This window comes from Chiloscyllium plagiosum, chromosome 3, assembly GCF_004010195.1.
Source record: "Chiloscyllium plagiosum isolate BGI_BamShark_2017 chromosome 3, ASM401019v2, whole genome shotgun sequence".
Classification (NCBI taxonomy): Eukaryota; Metazoa; Chordata; class Chondrichthyes; order Orectolobiformes; family Hemiscylliidae; genus Chiloscyllium; species Chiloscyllium plagiosum.
The window spans coordinates 123,851,512-123,872,260 of record NC_057712.1 but is presented as its reverse complement, the minus strand read 5'-3'; the positions used below and the strand labels follow the sequence as shown (position 1 = coordinate 123,872,260).

General features: G+C 45.1%; 1 protein-coding gene across 5 annotated transcripts in view; it reads left to right on the top strand.

Annotated features, from left to right (window-relative positions):
• Positions 1-20,749, top strand: part of daam2 (dishevelled associated activator of morphogenesis 2) — a 326,991-nt gene that overhangs the window by 157,270 nt on the left and 148,972 nt on the right. For all 5 annotated transcript variants that reach the window (XM_043687248.1, XM_043687244.1, XM_043687246.1 and 2 more), the window contains exons 3-4: positions 3,492-3,581; positions 19,890-19,964. In XM_043687248.1, the coding sequence (XP_043543183.1) occupies positions 3,492-3,581; positions 19,890-19,964 (165 nt within the window). The remainder of the gene's footprint in view (positions 1-3,491; positions 3,582-19,889; positions 19,965-20,749) is intronic.

Genomic DNA, 20,749 nt, shown 5'->3' with positions numbered 1-20,749 from the left:
TTGAAGTGTCATTGCTGCTGTAAGACCGATTACCCAGTGTACACACAGCTGGCTCTCATATACAGACCAAATAAAAACCATAAGAACTGCAGATGCTGTAAATTAGAAACAAAAAACAGAAATTTCTGGAAAAGCTTAGCCAGTCTGGCAGCATCTGTGCAGAGAAATCAAAGTTAATGTTTCAAGTCCAGTCACCCTTGCCCTATTCTGAGGAAGGGTCACCGGACCTGAAACATTAACCTTGATTTCTTTTCACAGATGCTGCCAGACCTGCTGAGATTTTCCAGCAATTTCTGTTTTTGTTTCTCATATACAGGCATTGCGTTAATGGTAATAAGGAAATCCTCTGTAATAGCGAAGTCACAAATCGCAGATTCGCCTATCCACCCCAAAACGTAATTAACAACAAGATTCAGCATCTGTGGACAAAATACATGTATCTGCGATTTTTAACCTATTTTTGCTGTGGAGCTGTCGGTGTTAGATTGGGGTGGACAAGGTCAGAAATCTCACAACACCAGGTTACAGTCCAACAGGTTTATTTGAAATCACAAACTTTCGGAGCGCTGACCCTTTGTCAGGTGACGTGGACTATAACCTGATGTCATGTGACTTCAGACCTTAACTTATTTTTAAACAAGCTCCACACTTTCATAATTCAAGGGTGTTCTCAAGAACAGAACCTTTGCGGATATGGAAGAATGGCTGTAATCTCTTTCTAGACCTGTTGCCTCAGTAAGAACATGCCCATCGCCTTTCGGATCAATCACACTTGGCTGAGAGGACAGGTCAGTCCTCACCTGAAAAGCAACAACTCTGACAATGCAGCAGTTCCTCAATGTGACACGGGACTATCAGACTAGATTAAATGATGCAGTCCAATCTCTCAAGTGGGAATTGGACCATAATCTTTTGACCAAGAGGTCAGAGTGTCACAGCTGACGCCTCCTCCCTGCAGGTAGCATGGGGTTAGTTTTACACAGAAGAAACTTTCAGTGCATTTACAGTACGCTTATCTGGTCTACAGTATCTAGGCAAAAGTGGATACTGCAGATGCTGGCGATTAGAGTCAAAGGTTAGTGTGGTGCTGGAAAAGCACAGCAGGTCAGGTAGAATCCGAGAAGCAGGAAAATCAATGTCTCAAAGGGCTTTTGCCCAAAACGTCGATTTTCCTACTCCTCAGATGCTGCCTTGACCTGCTGTGCTTTTCCAGCACCATTCTAACCTTGGTCTACAGTATCGGTTAATTAAACCTAGTGAGAGAATGTCTATTATTATAGCCAGGCCACCACACACACACACACAGACAGGACATTCGCATCACTTCAACATGTTCATGTCAACCCATCTGTTTGTTTCACAGCAAGAACTGAGGAAAGTGGAGGTTAGAAGTCTCTACATCAGGTTGACTTAATTTTTCATTGTCTTACTGTGGCACTGTTCCAAAATTGCCTGATCCTGCTAGCACACAGTTAAATGTTTCTCTCCTCAAGAGGTGAAGTTAGTACAGCAAGCAAACTCAGTACAGTCTCTAAAGAGCAGGAGGAAGCCATTCTGTCCTGCATGCCAATGTTTGGCTGTTTGAAAGAGTTTAGCTACCCATCACTCCTCAACACTTCAGTTGTCCTGAGGATGTAACCATCACTCTCTGGCTTTGTCTCAGTTCCAATTTCCAAGTTGATTATTTATGAATATGTTGCTCCATGTAAGGATCCAAGGATGGCCGGAATAAATACACAGGAACTTGATTTGCCCCGTGCAGCAAGGTGTAGCTTTGCAGAATCTTCCCTTGAAGACTAAAATGGACTGGGTTGGCCGGGGATGGAATTCCCTTTCCTCAATTCCCCCTACCTTTCTTAAATCCCATCTCTTCAACTGGACCTTCAAGGCATTCTTCCAGCTCATAGAATCCCCTACAGTGTGGATGCAGGCCATTCAGCCCATACCAACCCTCTGAAAAGCATTCCACCCAAAATGATCCCCATAACCCTGCATTTTACATGGCCCGGCCTCCTAGCCTGCATTTCTTTGTGATTGTGGGAGGAAACCAGAACACCCAAAGGAAACGCACATAGACACAGGGAGAATGTGCAAACTCCACACAGATGGTCACCTGAGGGTGGAATTGAACCCAGGTCCCTGGTGCTGTGAGGCAGCAGTGCTAACCACTGAGCCATTGAGCCACCCTGTTCCTTGACATCAATATCAGTTTGTGTCAAAAGAGTGGTGCTGCAAAAGCACAGCAGGTTGGGCAGCATCCGAGGAGCAGGAAAATCGACATTTCGGGCAAAAGCCCTTCATCAGAAATCGGTTGTGTCTGACTAAGATGCTGTGAAATAGCTTGGATGATTTTGCTGCATTAAAAATGCTATTGTTAGATATCCAGGTAAGTGTATATGGTTGTATAAGTTATAAGGGGAGGCAGTGGCCTAGTGGCATTATCACCAGATGTTCTGGGGACCCAGGTTCGAATCCCTCCATGGCAGATGGTGTTAATTGAACTCAGTAAAATCTGGAATTAAGAGTCTAATGATGACCATGAATCCATTGTTGGAAGACCCATCTGGCTCACTGACATCCTTACCTGGTCTGGCCTGCATGCCACAGCAACATGGGCAATTAGGGCAATGAATGTTAGCCTGGCCAGGAACACCCTCATCCCGTGAATGAATTTAAAAAAAAGTAAATTGCCATCTCAGTTCCAAGATTTCTACCCAGTCTGATGGTTGATTGTCTAAGTTGCCAGAACTTTTCTCAGGAATGTATCTGTGAAGTCTCAAACCAGGCAGTAGTGGGTATGACGACAAAGCTTAAATCTATCATGAGTTTGCTAATAACTGACCCCACCCCCAGCCTCAATATGGGCTTTCCTCTCTAACAGGTATTTCTTGATGTCTACAAGGTAACGTCTCTTGACAATGGTAGTGATTCAGATTGAGGGGAATTGGGACAAACTCTGGAGGTTATGCCATGGCACATGTTAGAGCTGCACCCCTTGATATACACTGCTGCAGACCATGATTGCGCCCCCTTGAGGCCAAGGCAAAATCTTTCAATGGGAACGAGGTGCCCACCATTCAAAATTCCCTGGAGTCTCCAGCAAGCAATAATTACTCTCCTGGAGGCTGTTGCGAGCAATCCAGGGAACCACTAAGATAGCAGCAGAAGGTTGGGGGAATCCTTTAAGGAGCACTTGTGCTGTGGCAGTTTTCATTTCTTCCTGAGTTGTGTTGAAGAATCCAGAAATTAACGACTAATCTCCCAGTCACCACTCTGTGCAACCCAGAAGGAACTTTACAGATGGAAGAACTAACAATAAAATGTTTCTCTTTTATTGTTTCTGAAAGCTTGTTGTTTGTTTGTTGTACAAAATATCGCAAGCCTTGGTTGGGGGGGTGGGGAGGGGGTAAGGTTGAGGGGGGAATCTGTTGGATTGGGCCTGACGGAAGATTGGTGAGGTGACTGATTCCTTTTTCTGCCCTTATTTCCAGGATGAGTTGGACCTCACTGACAAGAACCGAGATGCTATGTTTGCACTGCCCATGGAGAAGAAATGGCAAATTTACTGCAGTAAGAAGAAGGTATGTGACAGCAGTATCATTGAGCTGTGATTAATGCAGTCAGGGGAAAGGGAGAAGGAGTATTTAAGGCGGTGTGTTTCAACCTTGAATGAAGCATGGTTATGGAGGATTCCAGAGGTTTGTGAAGGAAGGGCTGTGTCGGCTCAGCCTTTGACTCTGTTTAAGGTAGAGAAACATCGATTTCTGATGACCAGTGGGAATGGGATGAGTGAAAGACATTGATGTGTTCTGTCAGCCATGACTGTATTGGAGTTGGTTAGCTTTTTTCCAAAGTGCAAGACCTCGCACTTGCTCATATTGAATTTCATCAGCCATTTCCTGGACCACTCTCCAAAACTGTTGAAATCTTTTAGCAGCCTCCCCATCTCCTCAGTACTACCTGCCTGTCCGCCTAACTTCATATACCGTGGGCGGCACGGTGGCACAGTGGTTAGCACTGCTGCCTCACAGCGCCAGAGACCCGGGTTCCATTCCCGCCTCAGGCGACTCTCTGTGTGGAGTTTGCACATTCTCCCCGTGTCTGTGTGGGTTTCCTCCGGGTGCTCCGGTTTCCTCCCACAATCCAAAAATGTGCAGGTTAGGTGAATTGACCATGCTAAATTGTCCGTAGTGTTAGGTGAAGGGGTAAGTGTAGGAGTATGGGTCTGGGTGGTATACGCTTCGGCGGGTCGGTGTGGACCTGTTGGGCCGAAGGGCCTGTTTCCACACTGTAAGTAATCTAATTGGCTGGGTGGCTGGTTTGCAATGTAGAGTGACACTAAAGGTGTGACCATGAATGAGACCTTGACCCTGTCCCTCCTCCGAGCTGTGGTAATCCTCAGGTTAAAATTGCCGCTTTCTAATGGGAGAGTGCGAGTATGACTCGATTGTATTGAACGGTGGGGTAGGCTTGATGGGCTGAATGGCCTACGTCCTGTCCCTAAAATGCTGATGACAACAGAAAGCTTGTGATTTCAAATAAACCCATTGGATTACTGCCTAATGTGGTGCTACTTCTGAATTTGTCCATACGATGATAAGAGACGACCTTAGAGTTCCTAGTCTTTTTATCACCCATGCAGTGATTTGGCCAGCAGGGATTCCAAACCCACTGCTTGTGTTGCTGGACAGATAATGCAAAGAATTTGAATTCGAATCCTGCTGTGACAAGTTGAGAATTTAGAATTCAGTTAAAAAAAGATTGGTGCCAATAAAAGTGATCATAAAGCTGATGGATTCTGTTAAAAAATTCACTCAATCCACTAATGTATTTCGGGGAAGAAAATCGACCAACCTAACGTAGGTAGGGATAACAGTGACTCGATAGACTGTTGTTGCAGTCACATTGGAGCCTTAAATATGTTCATTGATACCCCTTTGCTTAAGAATCAATGTGAATGGATCTTAACTGCCCCCTGCGTTGACCTAAAAAAAACACCCAGTTACATCAAAATGCTACATCAATGGATTGAGGCTGTTTAAGAAGGTCTCCTGAAAATCCCAATGAATCAGTGTTAATTGCTAGCCCCTCCAACAGAGTACACATTCCGAGAATGAACTAGTAATGGGCTGATTCATAAAGGCATCTAGCACAGAAAAGGCCCTTCAGCCCATTGAGTGTGCACTGACCTATCTACACTTATTCCACTTTCCAGCACTTGGTCCATCGACCCGTACTCGTACTTTCCCACGAGTTCTGTTTTTTCTGCTTGTGGTGAAATACCTCCAGGTAAGACCTGACAGTGGATCGACTTCACACTGACTGTTCTGCTGTGCTGTTTCGCCTGGGTCATGATGTAGCATTGAAATACCAAACTCAGGTTCTGACTGGTGTCCGGGGATTTAAGAGGAGTGTTGTTTTCAATTCTAGGATTGTAGGATTGAGGGCCATGATTGGTGGAAAATTCTCTCACCACATAGCTCTCTCATCACAACTTTTCATTTTCATTCAACCAGAGAATCATACAGCACAGCAGGCCATTCAGTCCATCATGATGGTGCTGCTGTTTTGAAAGACTTATCCAGTTTGTCCCATTCCCTTGTTCTTTTGATGGAGCCCCCTTGAAGTATTTATCCATTTCCTTTTTGAAAGAGTTTATTTAACCAGCTGCCATTTTAGGCAGTGCATTTTAGATCTTCAGAACTTATTGCCTAAATAAAATTCTAATTTCATCTGATTCATTTTTCCTTCAAAAAATACAATAATTCTTTATCATCTATTACCCTGCCACAAGAGGAAACAAGTTTCCCATTATCTACTCAGTTAGAATCGTTAACCTCCTCTTAATCCTCCCTTTCTTCATTGTAAGGTAGCCTGAACTCAATAGACTCTTGCTGCAATCACATTGGAGTTTAGATTATATTCCCTACATACGGAAACAGGCCCTGCGGCCCAACAAGTCCACACAGACCCCCCGAAGAGTAACCCACCCAGACCCATTCCTTTACTCTATATTTACCCCTGACTAATGCACCTAACAGTATGGGCAATTTAGCATGCTTAATTCATCTGGCCTGCACATCTTTGTGTGTGTGAGGAAACAGGGAGAATGTTCCTGATGAAGGGCTTTTGCCCGAAACGTCGATTTCGCTGCTCCTTGGATGCTGCCTGAACTGCTGTGCTCTTCCAGCACCACTAATCCAGAAACTCCACACAGACAGTCAGTCGAGGAGGAATCGAACCCAGGTCCCTGGTGCTGTGAGGCAGCAGTGCTAATCACTGAACCACTGTGCCACCTGTAAGTCTTAAGTATGTTCACAGATACCCCTTTGGTTTTGTTTCCAATACCTCCAATGCAAAAACAAATAACTCTTTGTACCTTTTCATGGCTTAAATCATTTATGGTAACAACTTTAAGTTACCATTATATCTAGATACCAAGGTACTTCAGCTCCTCTATTGAATTTAGCCTCTTCCCAGTTAAAGTATATTCTTCCTTCCAAAATGTAGCACGTTACATTTGTCTAAATGTAATGCATCAGCTCCTATATGCATAACCAGTTAGTCTGTCTGTGGCTGTAGCAATTACAAGCCAATTAGTCTAACAGCAGTAGGAAACTTGCAGAAATATTAAGATAGAACAAAATTAATAGGCCCTGAGAAAGATATGGATTTTAAATGAAAGCCAAACTTAATAAAGGCATAGTAAATTTGGCTTACGAGATTTTCTTTGATGAAGTATAGGGAAGGAGAATGGTGAGACAATTATTGTTGTGTGTCTGGATTTTGGTAAGAGCTTTGATAAAGTTTCTATTTTCTTAGCAAAGTGAAGCACTGTAAAGAGGCAGTAACCACGTGGAATTTTTCCAAGAGACAGGAAGATGGTTCCAGTGTCCGGTTGCTTTCATCAAAGGCCTGATGTGTTGTAATGTTTACAGTTGGTGTTGGCATCTAGTGATATGAATTCTGTTAATCCTTTCAGTGAATTCTGTAAGAGTAGTCCTGTGTGAATGTTCTTCACATGATTCACCCTGAAGACAAGGGGCAAGATAGGATCACCGTGCAGTGATTTTCCTTTTGATAATTGCCCTCTTGCTGTTCATTTTTTGTTGTTGACAGATGTAACATAGGGGGGGAAATAAAGTTCTTGGCAGTTCACAAAGAGCTCACAGCATAAAGCATAACACAACGGAAAATAGTCTTCATGCTCACCAATAATCTCATTGGAGTTGACATCAATGAGAGAATTAGCTTGGATTAAACAAATAACATGGTTCCTTTAAGATGCCTACCCCATAATCTATATCTTATTGAAAATATTTCCTAGTGCAAGCATTTTCTGTCCACAGATCTTATTCATGCTATAATTAAACTTACTCACATATTTGTGTCTCAGCATTTGCTGTTTATAGGTGGAAAGTGTTCAGGGTGTGGATTGTAATCCAGGCTATGGGGATCTTGTCAACAAGCTGGAGAGCTGACAGGGGCTCCGCACTCCTTTATTTGGAGGAGGTTTGGCATATCACATGCCAGTCTGGTACTTGAGCAGAAAACTGGAGAATCTTCGCTGGGATCAATTTCCTGAAGGCCACGGGGATCCTAGCCCCCTGAAAACGTTTTGCCCATGAGCTTGTCAGACCGTTAGCGCTGCTCCCCTGGTAGCGCTGTTCCTCCGTCTCCTTCAGAGACACAGGATCCCAGATGGACAGGACAGGAATGACAGGGGTTGGGGGGGAGGGGGGGAAAGAGGTCGGTGGCATGGGTGATGGTTGGTGGGAGTTCATGGTATCTGTTTGGGGCAAGGGTTCATACCTTGCAAGGACCATTGGTTGGCTCTCTTGAGGCCTGTCTCGCTGATGCCAGCCTCCTTGATCAGGAACTGAGTATTCCCCAGTAGTACCTTACAACTTTGGACAATTTGACGGTGCTTGCTGTCCATGCGCCCTTCAGAGGGATTGCACTGTTTGCCATTGGTACTAATTCCCCACCTAAAGGGTCTCCATTGACACCAGGACACACAGGCTGTCTGCCATCTTGGAATGAATCAGGCCAAAACAGGAAGGTGATGGGGCCCTCCCAACAGGCACATTCCTGTTCAATCCAGTGCCTCCAAACCCACTTCCGACCCCCCACCCCCCTCCCTGAGAGAACACTAAAATCCAGCCAATAGTTCCCTCTGGGTTATTTCAGTGGTTACATTACAGTTGCAGGATTTGGCCACAAGGTGACTCCATTGAGTTGTCTCCCTCAGGTAGGTGGCCATCTTGCCTCTTGGGGAGGGTGCGGATAGAGCATGGCTAAAGGTGTGAGCAATTTACTTGCAAACAGTGCAAAATGTCAAGGGTCTGCAAAATTGATTGAGGTAATTCGTTCACTGTGAAATACTTTGAACAGCCATGTGGGCCACAAGTTAAACATTTGGAGTGAGGAGAGAGAGAGATTCCTTCATCCAAAGGTCAATAAAAGACTAGACCGTGGTCTCTGGAGTTCCCTACATGTTGGGATGCCTCAAGAAGCTATAGAGGATGAATTCATTTTGAGGTGTGGTGCCTGTTGCTCTCGAGGAACCATTGCAGCCATTATTCAGCAGTGACATCCCATAACCAGCCATGGACTAATTTTCCAGCTGTATTTTGTTTCGTGTTTTGGTTTACAGATGAATTTTGGGCAAGAGACTGGAAAGTGTTTCTGGTTGGATTTTTTCAGGCAAATGCTGGGAAGACTAAGATCCATGACTATAAGCTCTATTTGCTTGCATTTGATTCTCCCCATCTATAACAAAAAAAACCAGAAGTACAGCGCAGGAACAGGCTCTTTGGTCCTCCAAGCCTATGCCGATTGCCATGCCCTAACTAAACTAAAAAAACAAACCTTTTGCCCTTATTCGGTTCATATTCCTCTATTCCCTCCCTATTCATGTAACCATCCAGATGCCTCTTAAATGTCACCAATGTGCTGACTTCCACGACCTCTTCTGGCAGTGCATTCTAAATCAGAAAGACTGCTACGTCCACATCCATAACTTAGGAATAATTTACTCGAGGGTTTGGTTGAAGCAGATGTGTCGATGTAGTTAAGGAGAAGCTGGACAAGCATAACACACAAAAGTGTACCACCTATACGATGCACTGTGGAAACTCACCAAGACTCTATCTACAGCACCTTCCAAACCCGCAACTACTGCCATCTCAAAAGACAAGGGCAGCAGATACGAGGGAACAGCATACCTGCAAGTTCCCCTCCAAGCCGTTCACCGCTTTGACTTGGAAATTTATTTCTGCTCCTTCTCTGTTGCTGGGTCTAATTCCTGGAACTCTCCCCCTAATAATGGCATTGTGGGTCAACCCACAGCAGGTGGACTGCAGCGGTTCAAGAAGGCAGCTCACCACCACCTTCTGAAGGGCAACTAGAGACAGGCCTAGTCTGCAAGGCCCACATTTTCTGAACAAATGTTTCTAAAAATGAGAGAGTTTAGGGTTACATTAATAGTTGAACATCAGAAACATGGAAGGAGAAAGGAGGCATGGTGGCTCACGCAGTGCCAGGGGCCCAAGTTTGATCCCAATCTTCGATGACTGTGTGAAGTTTGCACGTTCGCCCTGTGTCTGTGTGGTTTCCTCCGGGTGCTCTGGTTTCCATCCACAGTCCAAAGATGTGCAGGTTAGGTGGATTGGCCGTGCTAAATTGCCCATGGTGTGCAGGCTAGGTGGATTCATCATGGAAAGTGAGGGATTACAGGAATAGAGGGCTGGGTCTGTGTGGGAAGATCTTTGGAGGGCCAGTATGGACTCAGTGGACCAAATGGCATACTTCTACTCTGTAGGGATTCAAAGTGGAGCAAGGCTAGAGGTCTGGATTGCAGGCTGGATGGCCTGTTTTCTGATGAAGGGACTTGCCCGAAGCATCAACTCTCCTGTTCCTCGGATGCTGCCTAACCTGCTGTGTTGCCTGACCAGTGCCACACTTTATCAACTCTGACCCTCCAGCATCTCACTATCTCCTGGCCTCGTTTCTTGCCATTTCTCCTGCACAATCCTGCATGAAGTTATTCCTTTTGTGGTATCTTTAATTTTCATCAAACGCCACTTGAGAGAAAGCAGTCAGGACCTCGCTCCGATGTCGCTCGAAGCTTGGCTGCTTGAGAGCCAAGACAATGAACAGTCTTCTGACATTTCCACTTCTCACACTGGTGCTGATCAGGCAAAACTGTGTGCAGTTTTGGTCTCTTCACCTGAGAAAGGCTGTACTGGCACTGCAGGGGGTGCAGAGGAGGTTCACTCGATTGATTCCGGAGTTGAGAGGGTTGGCTTATGAGGCGAGATTGAGTAGACTGGGACTATACTCATTGGATTTAGAAGAACAAGGGGGGATCTTATGGAAACATATAAAATTGTGAAGGGAATAGGTAAGATAGAAGCAGGGAGGTTGTTATCACTGGCAGGTGGAACTAGAGCGAGGGGGACCAGATTTTGGACTGAGCTGAGAAGGAACTTCTTCACCCAAAGTGTTGTGAATCTGTGGAATTCCACGCCCAGTGAAGCAGTGGAGGCTGCACTGTTGAGTGTTTAAAGGTGTAGATAGATAGGTTTTTTTGAACAGTATGGGAATTAAGGGTTATGGTGAGGGGGCGGGTAAGTGGAGCTGAGTCCACAGAAAGATTAGCCATGATCTTATTGAGTGGTGGAGCAGGCTCGAAGGGTCAGACGTCCTACTCCTGCTCCTAGTTCTCATGTTCTTATTTCAACTTCTCATACTGGCAGAGGGTGGCATGCTAATCCATCAAGCAGAGCCGTTCTTGACCTGCTCATTGCCCGGTCGTGAGGAGCATTCGGCTCCCTCTCCAGTCATTGGCGTTCCTCACCCCTTCGGGTGGCATGCTGGGAAAAAAATAGGGAAACCGTTTAACACACACAAGAAACGACATGGGGCTCATAAAACATTGCCAGCCACGCTCGCTAAGACACAAAACAGGAACGCCACCACATGACAGGCCTCTCACAACATCTGTAACCATTTCAGAATCTTGGCACAGCAGACCAAGATTGAGAGAGGTGTTTTCTTAATAAGAGTAGTTTAAATATTGAAGCCAACCAACGTCTCCAATGTAACGATATAAAATAGGCAGGAGATATATTTAAATATGCTTCCATTAATATTTATTTAAATTTTCCTGGCCTGGGATCTGTAGGGGCTTTCTCCTGTGGGGAGGGGGAATATGTGTTTTATTGAATAAACATGAAAGTGCAGCTGACTGGGCTTGGGTTGGCACAAGGTCCCATTTTGAGCTGTCAGTCAGACTTTCAGGATTAGGTCGTGTGCAGTCAAACAGCCCCTTTGTCAGGCTATCCTTCCTCTGAAATGTGTTGCATCGATTAAACTGCAGGCCAAACACTGGTTGGAATTAGACAGGAGTAGCTCAGACAAGGTGCAAAATGGTGACTGGAGTTTGGGGCAAAGCGAGCTGTCTGGCCTATGTGTTACCGGAGCGGTGGGGATCTGTTCAGCAGCGGTGTCAAACTGCCTCATTTCCTCCCTTTTCAGTCGGTGTCAATGGCAATTAAAATCTACAGGTTTTATCACAATCTGACGCTGCGCATTCCTCCGAATCCCTGGCAGTGAGACTCATCCCGAACCTGATTTAAGAAATAAAGTTTGCTTTTATTGGTGCTGCTACTAAATGACCTCTTTCGGAATTGTGACTAGAAAATTGCTGGCAGTGAAGTAGTCTATTCGGCCCATCATATCTGTACTGGCGAAATAAGAATTTTCCAGCCTAATCTCACATTTCAGTTCTTAGTGCTGTGTCTTATGGATTACTGCATTCCAACTGTTTTTCTTTTATAAATGGGTTGTTCTTTCAGGCAGTGAGTTCCAGACCCCTGTTGCCTTCTGGGTGAAATAAAAATGCTTTTATTATTCCCCAACCTTCCTTCTAATCCACCTAAGCTCCTCAGATAGCACCTTCCAAACACATGACCATTCCCATCTGGAAGGACAAGGGCAGCAGATACATGGGAACACCACCACCTGCGAGATCCTCCTCAAGTCGCTCCCCATCCTGACTTGGAAATACATCACCCATTCCTTCACTGTCACTGGATCAAAACCCTGGAGTTCTCTCCCGAAGGGCGCATTGTGGATCAACCCACAGCAGATGGACGGTAGCGGTTCAAGAAGGCAGCTCACCACCATCTTTTTGAGGGGCAACTAGGGGTAGGCAATAAATGCTGGCCCAGCTAGCGACACCTATGTCCCACAATTGAATAAAAAAATAACAGAAGGAACAGAAGCCTGAGGAGACTCCAGCCGGACATTCGGAATTGCTGACCATCAACTACTGGCGCCACTCCCACCTTTTGAGGGAGAGGATTCTACAGGAAGAGCTGATGTAGTGTTAATGTTATTGGACTAATAATCCCAAAGTAATCCACTCGCTTATCCCTCAGCTAAACTTCTGGGGACAGGATTCAAATACTATCATGGCAGATGAAGAGATTTGAATTGAGTAAAAATCTAGCCTAATCTTAGAATCTCAACAGCACAGAAAGAGGCCATTCCACCCATCAAGTCTGCACCAGCCCTCTGAAGAGTTTCCATCCCACACTATCCCTACAACTCTGCATTTCCCATGGCCAATCCACCCAGCCTGCACTTCTGTGGACTATGGGAGGAAATCCACACAGACACAGGGAGAATGTGTACACTCCACACAGTCACCCGAGGCCAGAATTGAACCCAGGTCCCTCGTGCTGTAAGGCAGTAGTGCTGACCACTGAGCCACCGTGCAATCATTATCAAGTATCATAAAAACGGATGTGGTTCATTCATGCCCTTCAGGGAAGGCAATCTGTTGTTCTTCCGTGGTCTGGCCTACATGTGACTCTAGACCCACAGCAATGAGAACTGCCTTCAGTGCAATAAGAATAAGCAATAAATCCTGGCCCAGTCAGTGAATCTGAAATGGACTGATTAATACTTCAGTGATTTGAACATCCAGGTGGAGACTCCAGTGTGGGACTGAGGGAGTACTACACTGTCAGTAGTGTCAGCTTTCAGATGATTCATTCAACTTTGAAATCCCAAAGTGCCTTAAGGCCAGAGAAGTGTTTGAAGTGTCATCATTACAACGTCGCCAATGCAGCAGCCAATTAGTGCATAGTAAACCAGGGGATAAAAACAAATCTATTTCAGCGACATTGGTTGAGGGATATTCATTGGCTAACTCGCAGCAGGGAGAACACCACCCCCCCACCCCCCAGCTTTCCTTCAGGTAGTACTGAGGATCTGACTGCAAGGCCCAGAAAGAAGGTCTAACTTTGACATTTCCTGTAAAAAGACACCATTTCCAACAATGCAGCACACCAGAGCATCAAAAAGACGTTTGGATAAATACATGAACAGGAAAGGTTTGGAGGGACATGGGCCAGGAGCAGGTCGGTGGGTCTAGTTTAGTTTGGGATTATGTTCGACATTGACTGGTTGGACTGAAGGGTCTGTTTCAGTGCTGTTTGACTCTATGAGAGTTGAACTGACAACTTGCAGAGCCAGAATAGAGAGGATTAGACATTGAGCGACAGAGGGGCTTGCAGTTCAAGGTGCTCCCAAACAGCATTATTTTAAGACCCCATCTTGCTGAGTGTCTTGCTGAAGTTTGCTGTTATGGTGATGTGTTGCTGAACTGTGCAGTGGGAGCATGTGATTCCAATAACCTTACAATGTATGACACGTTTCATTCAAAACGATGACCAGGGTCCCTTTTCTTTATTAGACAATTATGGGAAAGTGTTGCAGATGGCTGTTACACAGCACAGCAAAGGGGTTTACTGGAAAGCACTTGCTAACGATTTGAAAGCTGAGGTTTATCGGAATGAACTGATAGTCACAATCAAAGAGACAGCCTGATTGCTCCAGGCCTGCAGTGCTCCATAATGGAGCCTTGAGCTTATTGTGTTGTGTGGGTTGGGGGACTGCATGCAGTAAAGTTACACAGTGTCACTCAGGAAACCACTTGCAACTCAACTCGGAGTCATAGAGGTTTACAACATGGAAACAGACCCTTTGGCCCAACTTGTTCATGCTGCCCAGTTCTCACAATTAATTGAATCCCATTTCCCTGCGTTTGGTTCATATCCCTCCATACCTATCCCATTCATGTATCTGTCCAAATGTTTCCTAAGTGACAAAATGGTACTCACCTTCACCACTATCTCTGGCAGCTCGTTCCAGATGCTCACCATGCTCTGTGTGAAAATATTGCCCCTCTGGACCCTTTTGTTTCTCTGCCCTCTCACCTTTAACCCATACCCTCTTGTTTTAGACTCCGCTACATGGGGAAAAGCAGTCGACTATCTACTTTATCTACGCCTCTCATGACTTTATAGACCTCTGTAAGGTCACCCCTCAGTCTCCTATGTTCCAGGTTGAAAGCCCCAGCCTTTTCAACATCTCCTGATAACTCAAACCTTCCAATCCAGGGTAGCATCCTAGCAAATCTTCTCTGTGCTTTTTCTGGATTAATAATATCCTTTGTATTGGGGTACATGGTACTCTAAATGTGGTACCACCAAAGGGTGACTAGAGCTGTACACAGTACTCCAAATGTGGCCCCACCAATGTCTTGTACAGCTGCAACAAGATGTCCCAACCACTATACTCAGTGCTGTGACTGATGAAAGCAAACTCGTCAAAAGCTTTCTTCACCACCTTGTCTACCTGTGACTCCACTTTCAAGGAGCTATGAGCCTGTACCTATAGACCTCTTTGTTCTATAGCATTCTCAGGTCCCTACCATTGATTGTGTAAGTTCTGCCCTGGTTTGACTCACCAAAATGCACTACCTTGCATTTACTGCAGAGAACTGAGACTTCATGTATCCAAACCTTTCGACACGGGTTAGCCAATGCAGTGAGCTTGGCTGTTCAACTAGGGGAAGCGTTACTTCCCACTTGGAGTTAGAGAGTTTTAACCGAACAGGGAATGGGAACCCTGACGTTTAATTTCAGTCCAGTCACCCTGCCTGATGCCAATACACTTGGACTTATACCAGGACTGAATTGTGCTCGATATTTATGTCCCAGTTCCATGCTCTGTGAGCACCTTCTCAAACTGTCTCTGGATATTTGGCATCTGTGTTGACTGGTGAGTCAACCCCACTGACAGTTTAGTTCCAATTAAGGGGGCTAAATAATTCAGGCACCCTTCCCCGCTAGGAATGGAGACCTGACCACATTGACCACAATTTATATTAATTGTACTTGGACTGCTACAGGCAATTTCTTTTCCAGCCAAGGATCAGTCCCGCTATCCAGTGATGATATGTAGCGTATCAGCATCGATTGCCCAAGTAAACAGTCTGTTCCATTGTGTGTCTGCTGTTCTCTGAGCGAAGCAGTGCGTTTAAATGATTTCTTCCCTCATGTGCTTGACCTTTAGTTCTGCAAAGCCAAAGTCATTGAAATAACTTGCCAGTGTGCACAACATCTGGTCCCTTCATTATTTTGTGGATCTCAATCAACCTGTCTCTGAATCTACACTCTCCCAGGCGGGTTGAGCCATCTTCGACCTGGGGAGCAAAAGTACTCTGCAGCAAGGAGTAATTTTGTCAGCTTTCTCGGAACCTCTTCCAAATGTCACAGACCCATAGCTATGAGAGAGGATCAGGATCAGGGTTAGTATTCCACACAATGCTCCCTGAAAGGTCAACTTGAGTTTTTGGAATAATGGAGAGCCCCTATCATTTTTGCGGGGTTGAAAGTGGAAGAGAGGGAATGGGCCACTTTCCAAATTGCACAATCATGACTCACAGATGCAGCTGCTCAAATTAAACAACAACTACCCCACCTCCCCCAAGTCATGCCTGACCTTTGATTGGGATTGGGAAAGTTGATGTATGCAGATGACACCTGGGAGGAGCAGACCCCCATTTTGCAGAGTTACTTTGATGGGGAGGGTATCCTTACAAAGCACAAAGGTATCCCCTCTGATGTGATCTCCGGTGAAAGTCCTTTTGGAGACGTGACATGCCCTTTAGCATTGCTAAAAGTAGACCTGATTGTGGGCGAAGGAGGGTAAAATTATTGGGACTGTCAAAAAAGAGTTTTCAAAAGCATTTATTAAAACCAGCTGCCAAAATCAACTTTCAAAACCAACTGCAAAAGTAACTTTGAATCTCTCGGGGCATTTAAAACTCCTGCCCTTTAAATATTTGAAATAATAATTGCCCTGCAATCAATCATTGTTTGAGATTTCACTCTGTCTGTTGATGTAAGCCTGAGAGTTATTATTGCTGAAATAGTGCTGCTGTCTGTGGTTACAATGGGTTACCTGCCATTTCATAGTTTAACTGGCAGCTCTGAGTAGTTACAGACTCTTTGAAGTGGGACTATAAATTCCAATGCCTTTTGTAACAAGAGATTAAGAATTTGAGTAAAGTGTTTATTTGTACAAGAGATTAAACAATGAATAAAGTGTTTATTTTTATAATGGATTAAGCACTCGAAATACTAAACTTTATAGGTGGCAGTACAGGGATTAGGTAGAGGTGCATAGGTGGGTATGGAGGATATAAGGGCCTATGGGGAGTAGGAGGAGGAGTGTAGGTTAGTGAGGGGTGTATTGAGGGCCTGGGTGGTAGGTGGAGATTACAGTTTGGCACAGAAGGTATGGTCAGTCATGGAGGATGAATGAGGTTGAAATGGTTTGGGCCTGGGGAATTATGGGGAGGAGGTTTGAGAAGGGAGAAGGGAAGATTACCTGGCATGGTTTTCTTCTGTTTTTAATGTTCTGGGCAAAGTGCCAGACAAAAGCAGACGTCCACTCAGCCCTCCTCTGACACTGCTCTCTGAGTCACCCAATAGACTCACGGAGTACCATAGACACAAGCCCCTGTCCCATTTGAACAAGGTTCCCCGAGGGTTGGGCTTGCTGAGCGACAAAATATCCCAACTCTGCAAAATCAGGGCCAGTAAAATCAATTTCACCCAAGGGCACTTCCATCCTTTATTACTATCCTAGTCTGTGTTATATCAATCATCTCCCACCTTACACTTTCCGTAAACACATCCAAAACACTGCTGCCATACCCTGACTCATGCCAAGTTCCACTATCCTGCACTCATTGAACTTTCCCATCTTTCTCATTCTAACTGAACCAACACTGGTTCTTCAGCAACATCCTCATTTTAAAAATATCACCTTTTTCCTTTCACCTCCCTTCAGGCCTTGCACTCCCCTCGACCTGGAAACATCTCCAGTTTTCCAGGTTCCCTATGCTTTCCCATTCCGGCCTCCCCCTCAAGTTTTTTTTTTAATCGGTCCTCCACACGCCTTCAGCTGCCTAGAAGCCCCATCTCTGGTATTTACCCCTTAAAGATCGAGAGGCAGGAAGGGGGCGGCAGAGGTTTGAATGAGCTGAAGTTTGCGGAGAGTGGCAAAGTGGGAGGCTGGTCCTGTACAATGAACAGTAGAGTTTGGGAGCCTCAAAGACATGGAGGTGGGTTTTAGTAGAGTCATAGAGATATACAGCACGAAAACAGACCCTTTGATCCTACTCGTCCATGCCGACCAGATATCCCAACCTAATCCAATCCCATTTGCCAGCACTTGGCCCATATCCCTCTAAACCCTTCCTATTCATCTACCCATTCAGATGCCTTTTAAATGTTCGCTTGGGCTGCCCCAAGCCTATATTGCAGTCCATCGTTTGCAGATCTTTGACATTAACCTTCCAAAATACTTGTCTTTATAATGCCATGCACATCTCAGCAGTTTTTCATCTCATGAATTAAATTGAAAAAACACTCTCAGAAGCTATTTTACACACAGCTGGAGCCCAGGAGTAGCAAGGAATTGAGTGAAGGGCTCTCCTGTGCTTCCTGCTGCATCGTTCGGTTTCCTTTTCTCCAAAGTTGTGTGAATGTCAGCGAGCAAATGGCCCCCTGCAGTGTACCACACAGCCAGACCAGGCAATAAGGGCTCTGCACTAATTCTGCACTAAAGGTGTTGAGTACTATAATCTGTCCTTGAGTTATGGTAGGAAAAGGATCAGCCCAGCTTCCCCTTCCTAAGTGCCATCCATTTATATTTCCTGGGAATGCTATATGTAGACAGCACCATCCGAAGGCATTGGTGACTCCAGTAGAATAGCTAGACGTGTGCATGGATAACGGCCATTTCAGTGGGGGGACCTGCAATCCAGTGTGAGAAGGAAAACTCAAGGTATAAACTTGTTAAACCTCTTCAAGTCCAGGGTACTAATTAATTGCTGAACCCTAGAATGTAGCAAGGACATATATTTTCCTGATGGTTGAGCCCGTGAACTTATTTTGAAGTAGAATGGACATGGGAAGCTCTTCATGGCATCCCTATGGTGTGGAGGCAGGCCATTCGGCCCATTTTGTCCACACCGACCATTCAAAGAGTATCCCACCCTAGTCCTGTAACCCTGCATTTCCTAGGGAATGATCCACCCAGCGTGCATGTTTTTGGACAGTGGGAGGACACCTGGAGGAAATCCACGCAGACACAGGGAGAACATGTAAACTACACGCAGGCAGACAGTCACCCAAGGCTGGAATCGCCGCCATATTGCCCTACATTTTCCAGAATCCTATGTACCACTGTGGTGTGTCAACCTCAGCAGCACTGCACTGTGCTGTGCTCTGCAATGTTGCACTCGACAAAACTGTACCATGTTGTGCCAGACCACAACGTGCTGGGTTGTACCATATTCATCGTATTGTTGACACCGTTCTTCAATATTTGAACCAGGCTAGTGTTTGAGAGGAATAATGATATAGCTCAGGAATCATATAGGGGATGAAATTCAACATGGGAAAGTGTGAAGCAGTAAAGTTTGTTTTGGGGAACGAAAAGAACTAATATGTGTGAAATGATTGAAAGGAGTGCAGGTGGATAGACCTGGGAGTGGACCAATTGTTGAAACTGGAGGGACAGGTGAACCAGTCCATGAGTAGAGCATTAGGAATCCTCAGCTCTTTAAGTAAAGGTGTAGAGTCAAACTCAAGGAGGTGGGCTAAGAATATTAGTTCTGAAGAAGTCATGTCAAATTTGAAATGTTAACTGTTTCTCCCTCTCTGCAGATGCTACCAGGCCTTTCTGCAGGCACTCTCTGTTTTTAATTTTTTTTAAAGACACTGGCTTCACCAAAACTGGGGAGTAGTGTCCAGTGCTGAAAGGATGTATGAAAGCTCTGGACAGGGTTCACAACGGATTTCCAAGAATGGTTTATTTCTGAGTTAGGGATTACCATCACGTGGATCAATCAGAGAAGTCAGGGTTGTCCTTATTAAGGCAGAGAGGATCAAGAAGAGATTTAACAGAGGTGTCAGAATCATGAAGTGCTTTGATAGGACACAAATTTAGTGTGACTGTCAAAACACAGAGATGACCTGAGGAAAGGTTGTTTCTTTTATGCATTGAGTGCTGAGATTTGGAATGCACTGTCTTAAAGGGTGGTTGATACAGATTCATCAGAGAATTGGATAAGCATCTGATGATTGAATCACTCTTGAAAAGGGCTAGCACAGATATAATGGGCCGACTCACATCCTTCCATTTGGAGGCGGATTTGATTATGACATTCAATACGGATCAGATTAGTATCCGCAAAGGAAAAGCTATAGGCCGTGGGGAAGAGGGCTAGTGGCAGTGAGTGATTTGCTGTTGCAGAGAATGAGTATAGATGCGATGGGCCAAATGGCTACCTTCTGGGCTGAAGTCATTTCTGATTTTATGCACTGTCGAGGGATACTCAGCTGTACTATATCACTCTGTACAATGCTCGGCCACACAATGCTGCATCTTGTGTTGGTGAGTTGGAAATAGGTTGTGATATTAATTTTAATGGAATATCACTCCTTTCTTTTCAGGAACAAGATGACCCTAATAAACAGGCCACCAGCTGGCCTGACTACTACATTGATCGTATCAACTCCATGGCTGCAGTAAGTGAAATGTTTTCCACGTGCACCCAGCTATCATGGCTCTGCCAGTTCTGTGAATGCATTTGCAGAATTCCTCAGCAGAATTTGCCACCTGACTCTCTATTCATCTGAATGTCTTTTCTGCACCTTAAAGATCAGACAGTGCTGGAAGGACAAAAATCAAACCCTTGCTCCAGCTTTCCAAAATTTCCCAAATCTCTTCCCACACTTCTGTCTCCTGTCAGAACCCAATTATAATGTTGGGCTCCACAAGAGACACCTTTGACTGTTATGATGGTTCAGAAAGGACGATGGTGGTCCTTTTCAACTTTCACAGAATTGTGGTTCTCTCAAATTCAAAAACGTTAAATAGTGTGAGACAGGCTAATTCACTGTCACCCGTTTGTTGCATTGAATTTTAACTATCTGACTCCACAGCTTACGTAAGTGTGGGTGTGTCTGTGCCTCCATGTATGTGTCTGTGCATGTGTGTGTCTGTGTCTCTGTGTGGATGTATTCAAGTGTGTGCAGGTGTGCATGTGTATATGTATATGTGTGGGTTTATGTATGTGTGTGTGTATGTCCGTGTGTGTCTCTCCCTGTATGTCTATGTGTGATGCGTGTGTATGTATATATGTGTGTCTGTGTGTATATGTGTGTGTGTCTCTCCAAGTTTGTCTCTGTGTGTGTGTGTGTATATCTGGGAGAAAGTGAGGTCTGCAGATGCTGGAGATCAGAGTCGAGAGTGTAGTGCTGGAAAAGCACAGCAGGTCAGGCAGCATCCGAGGTGCAGGAGATTCAACGTT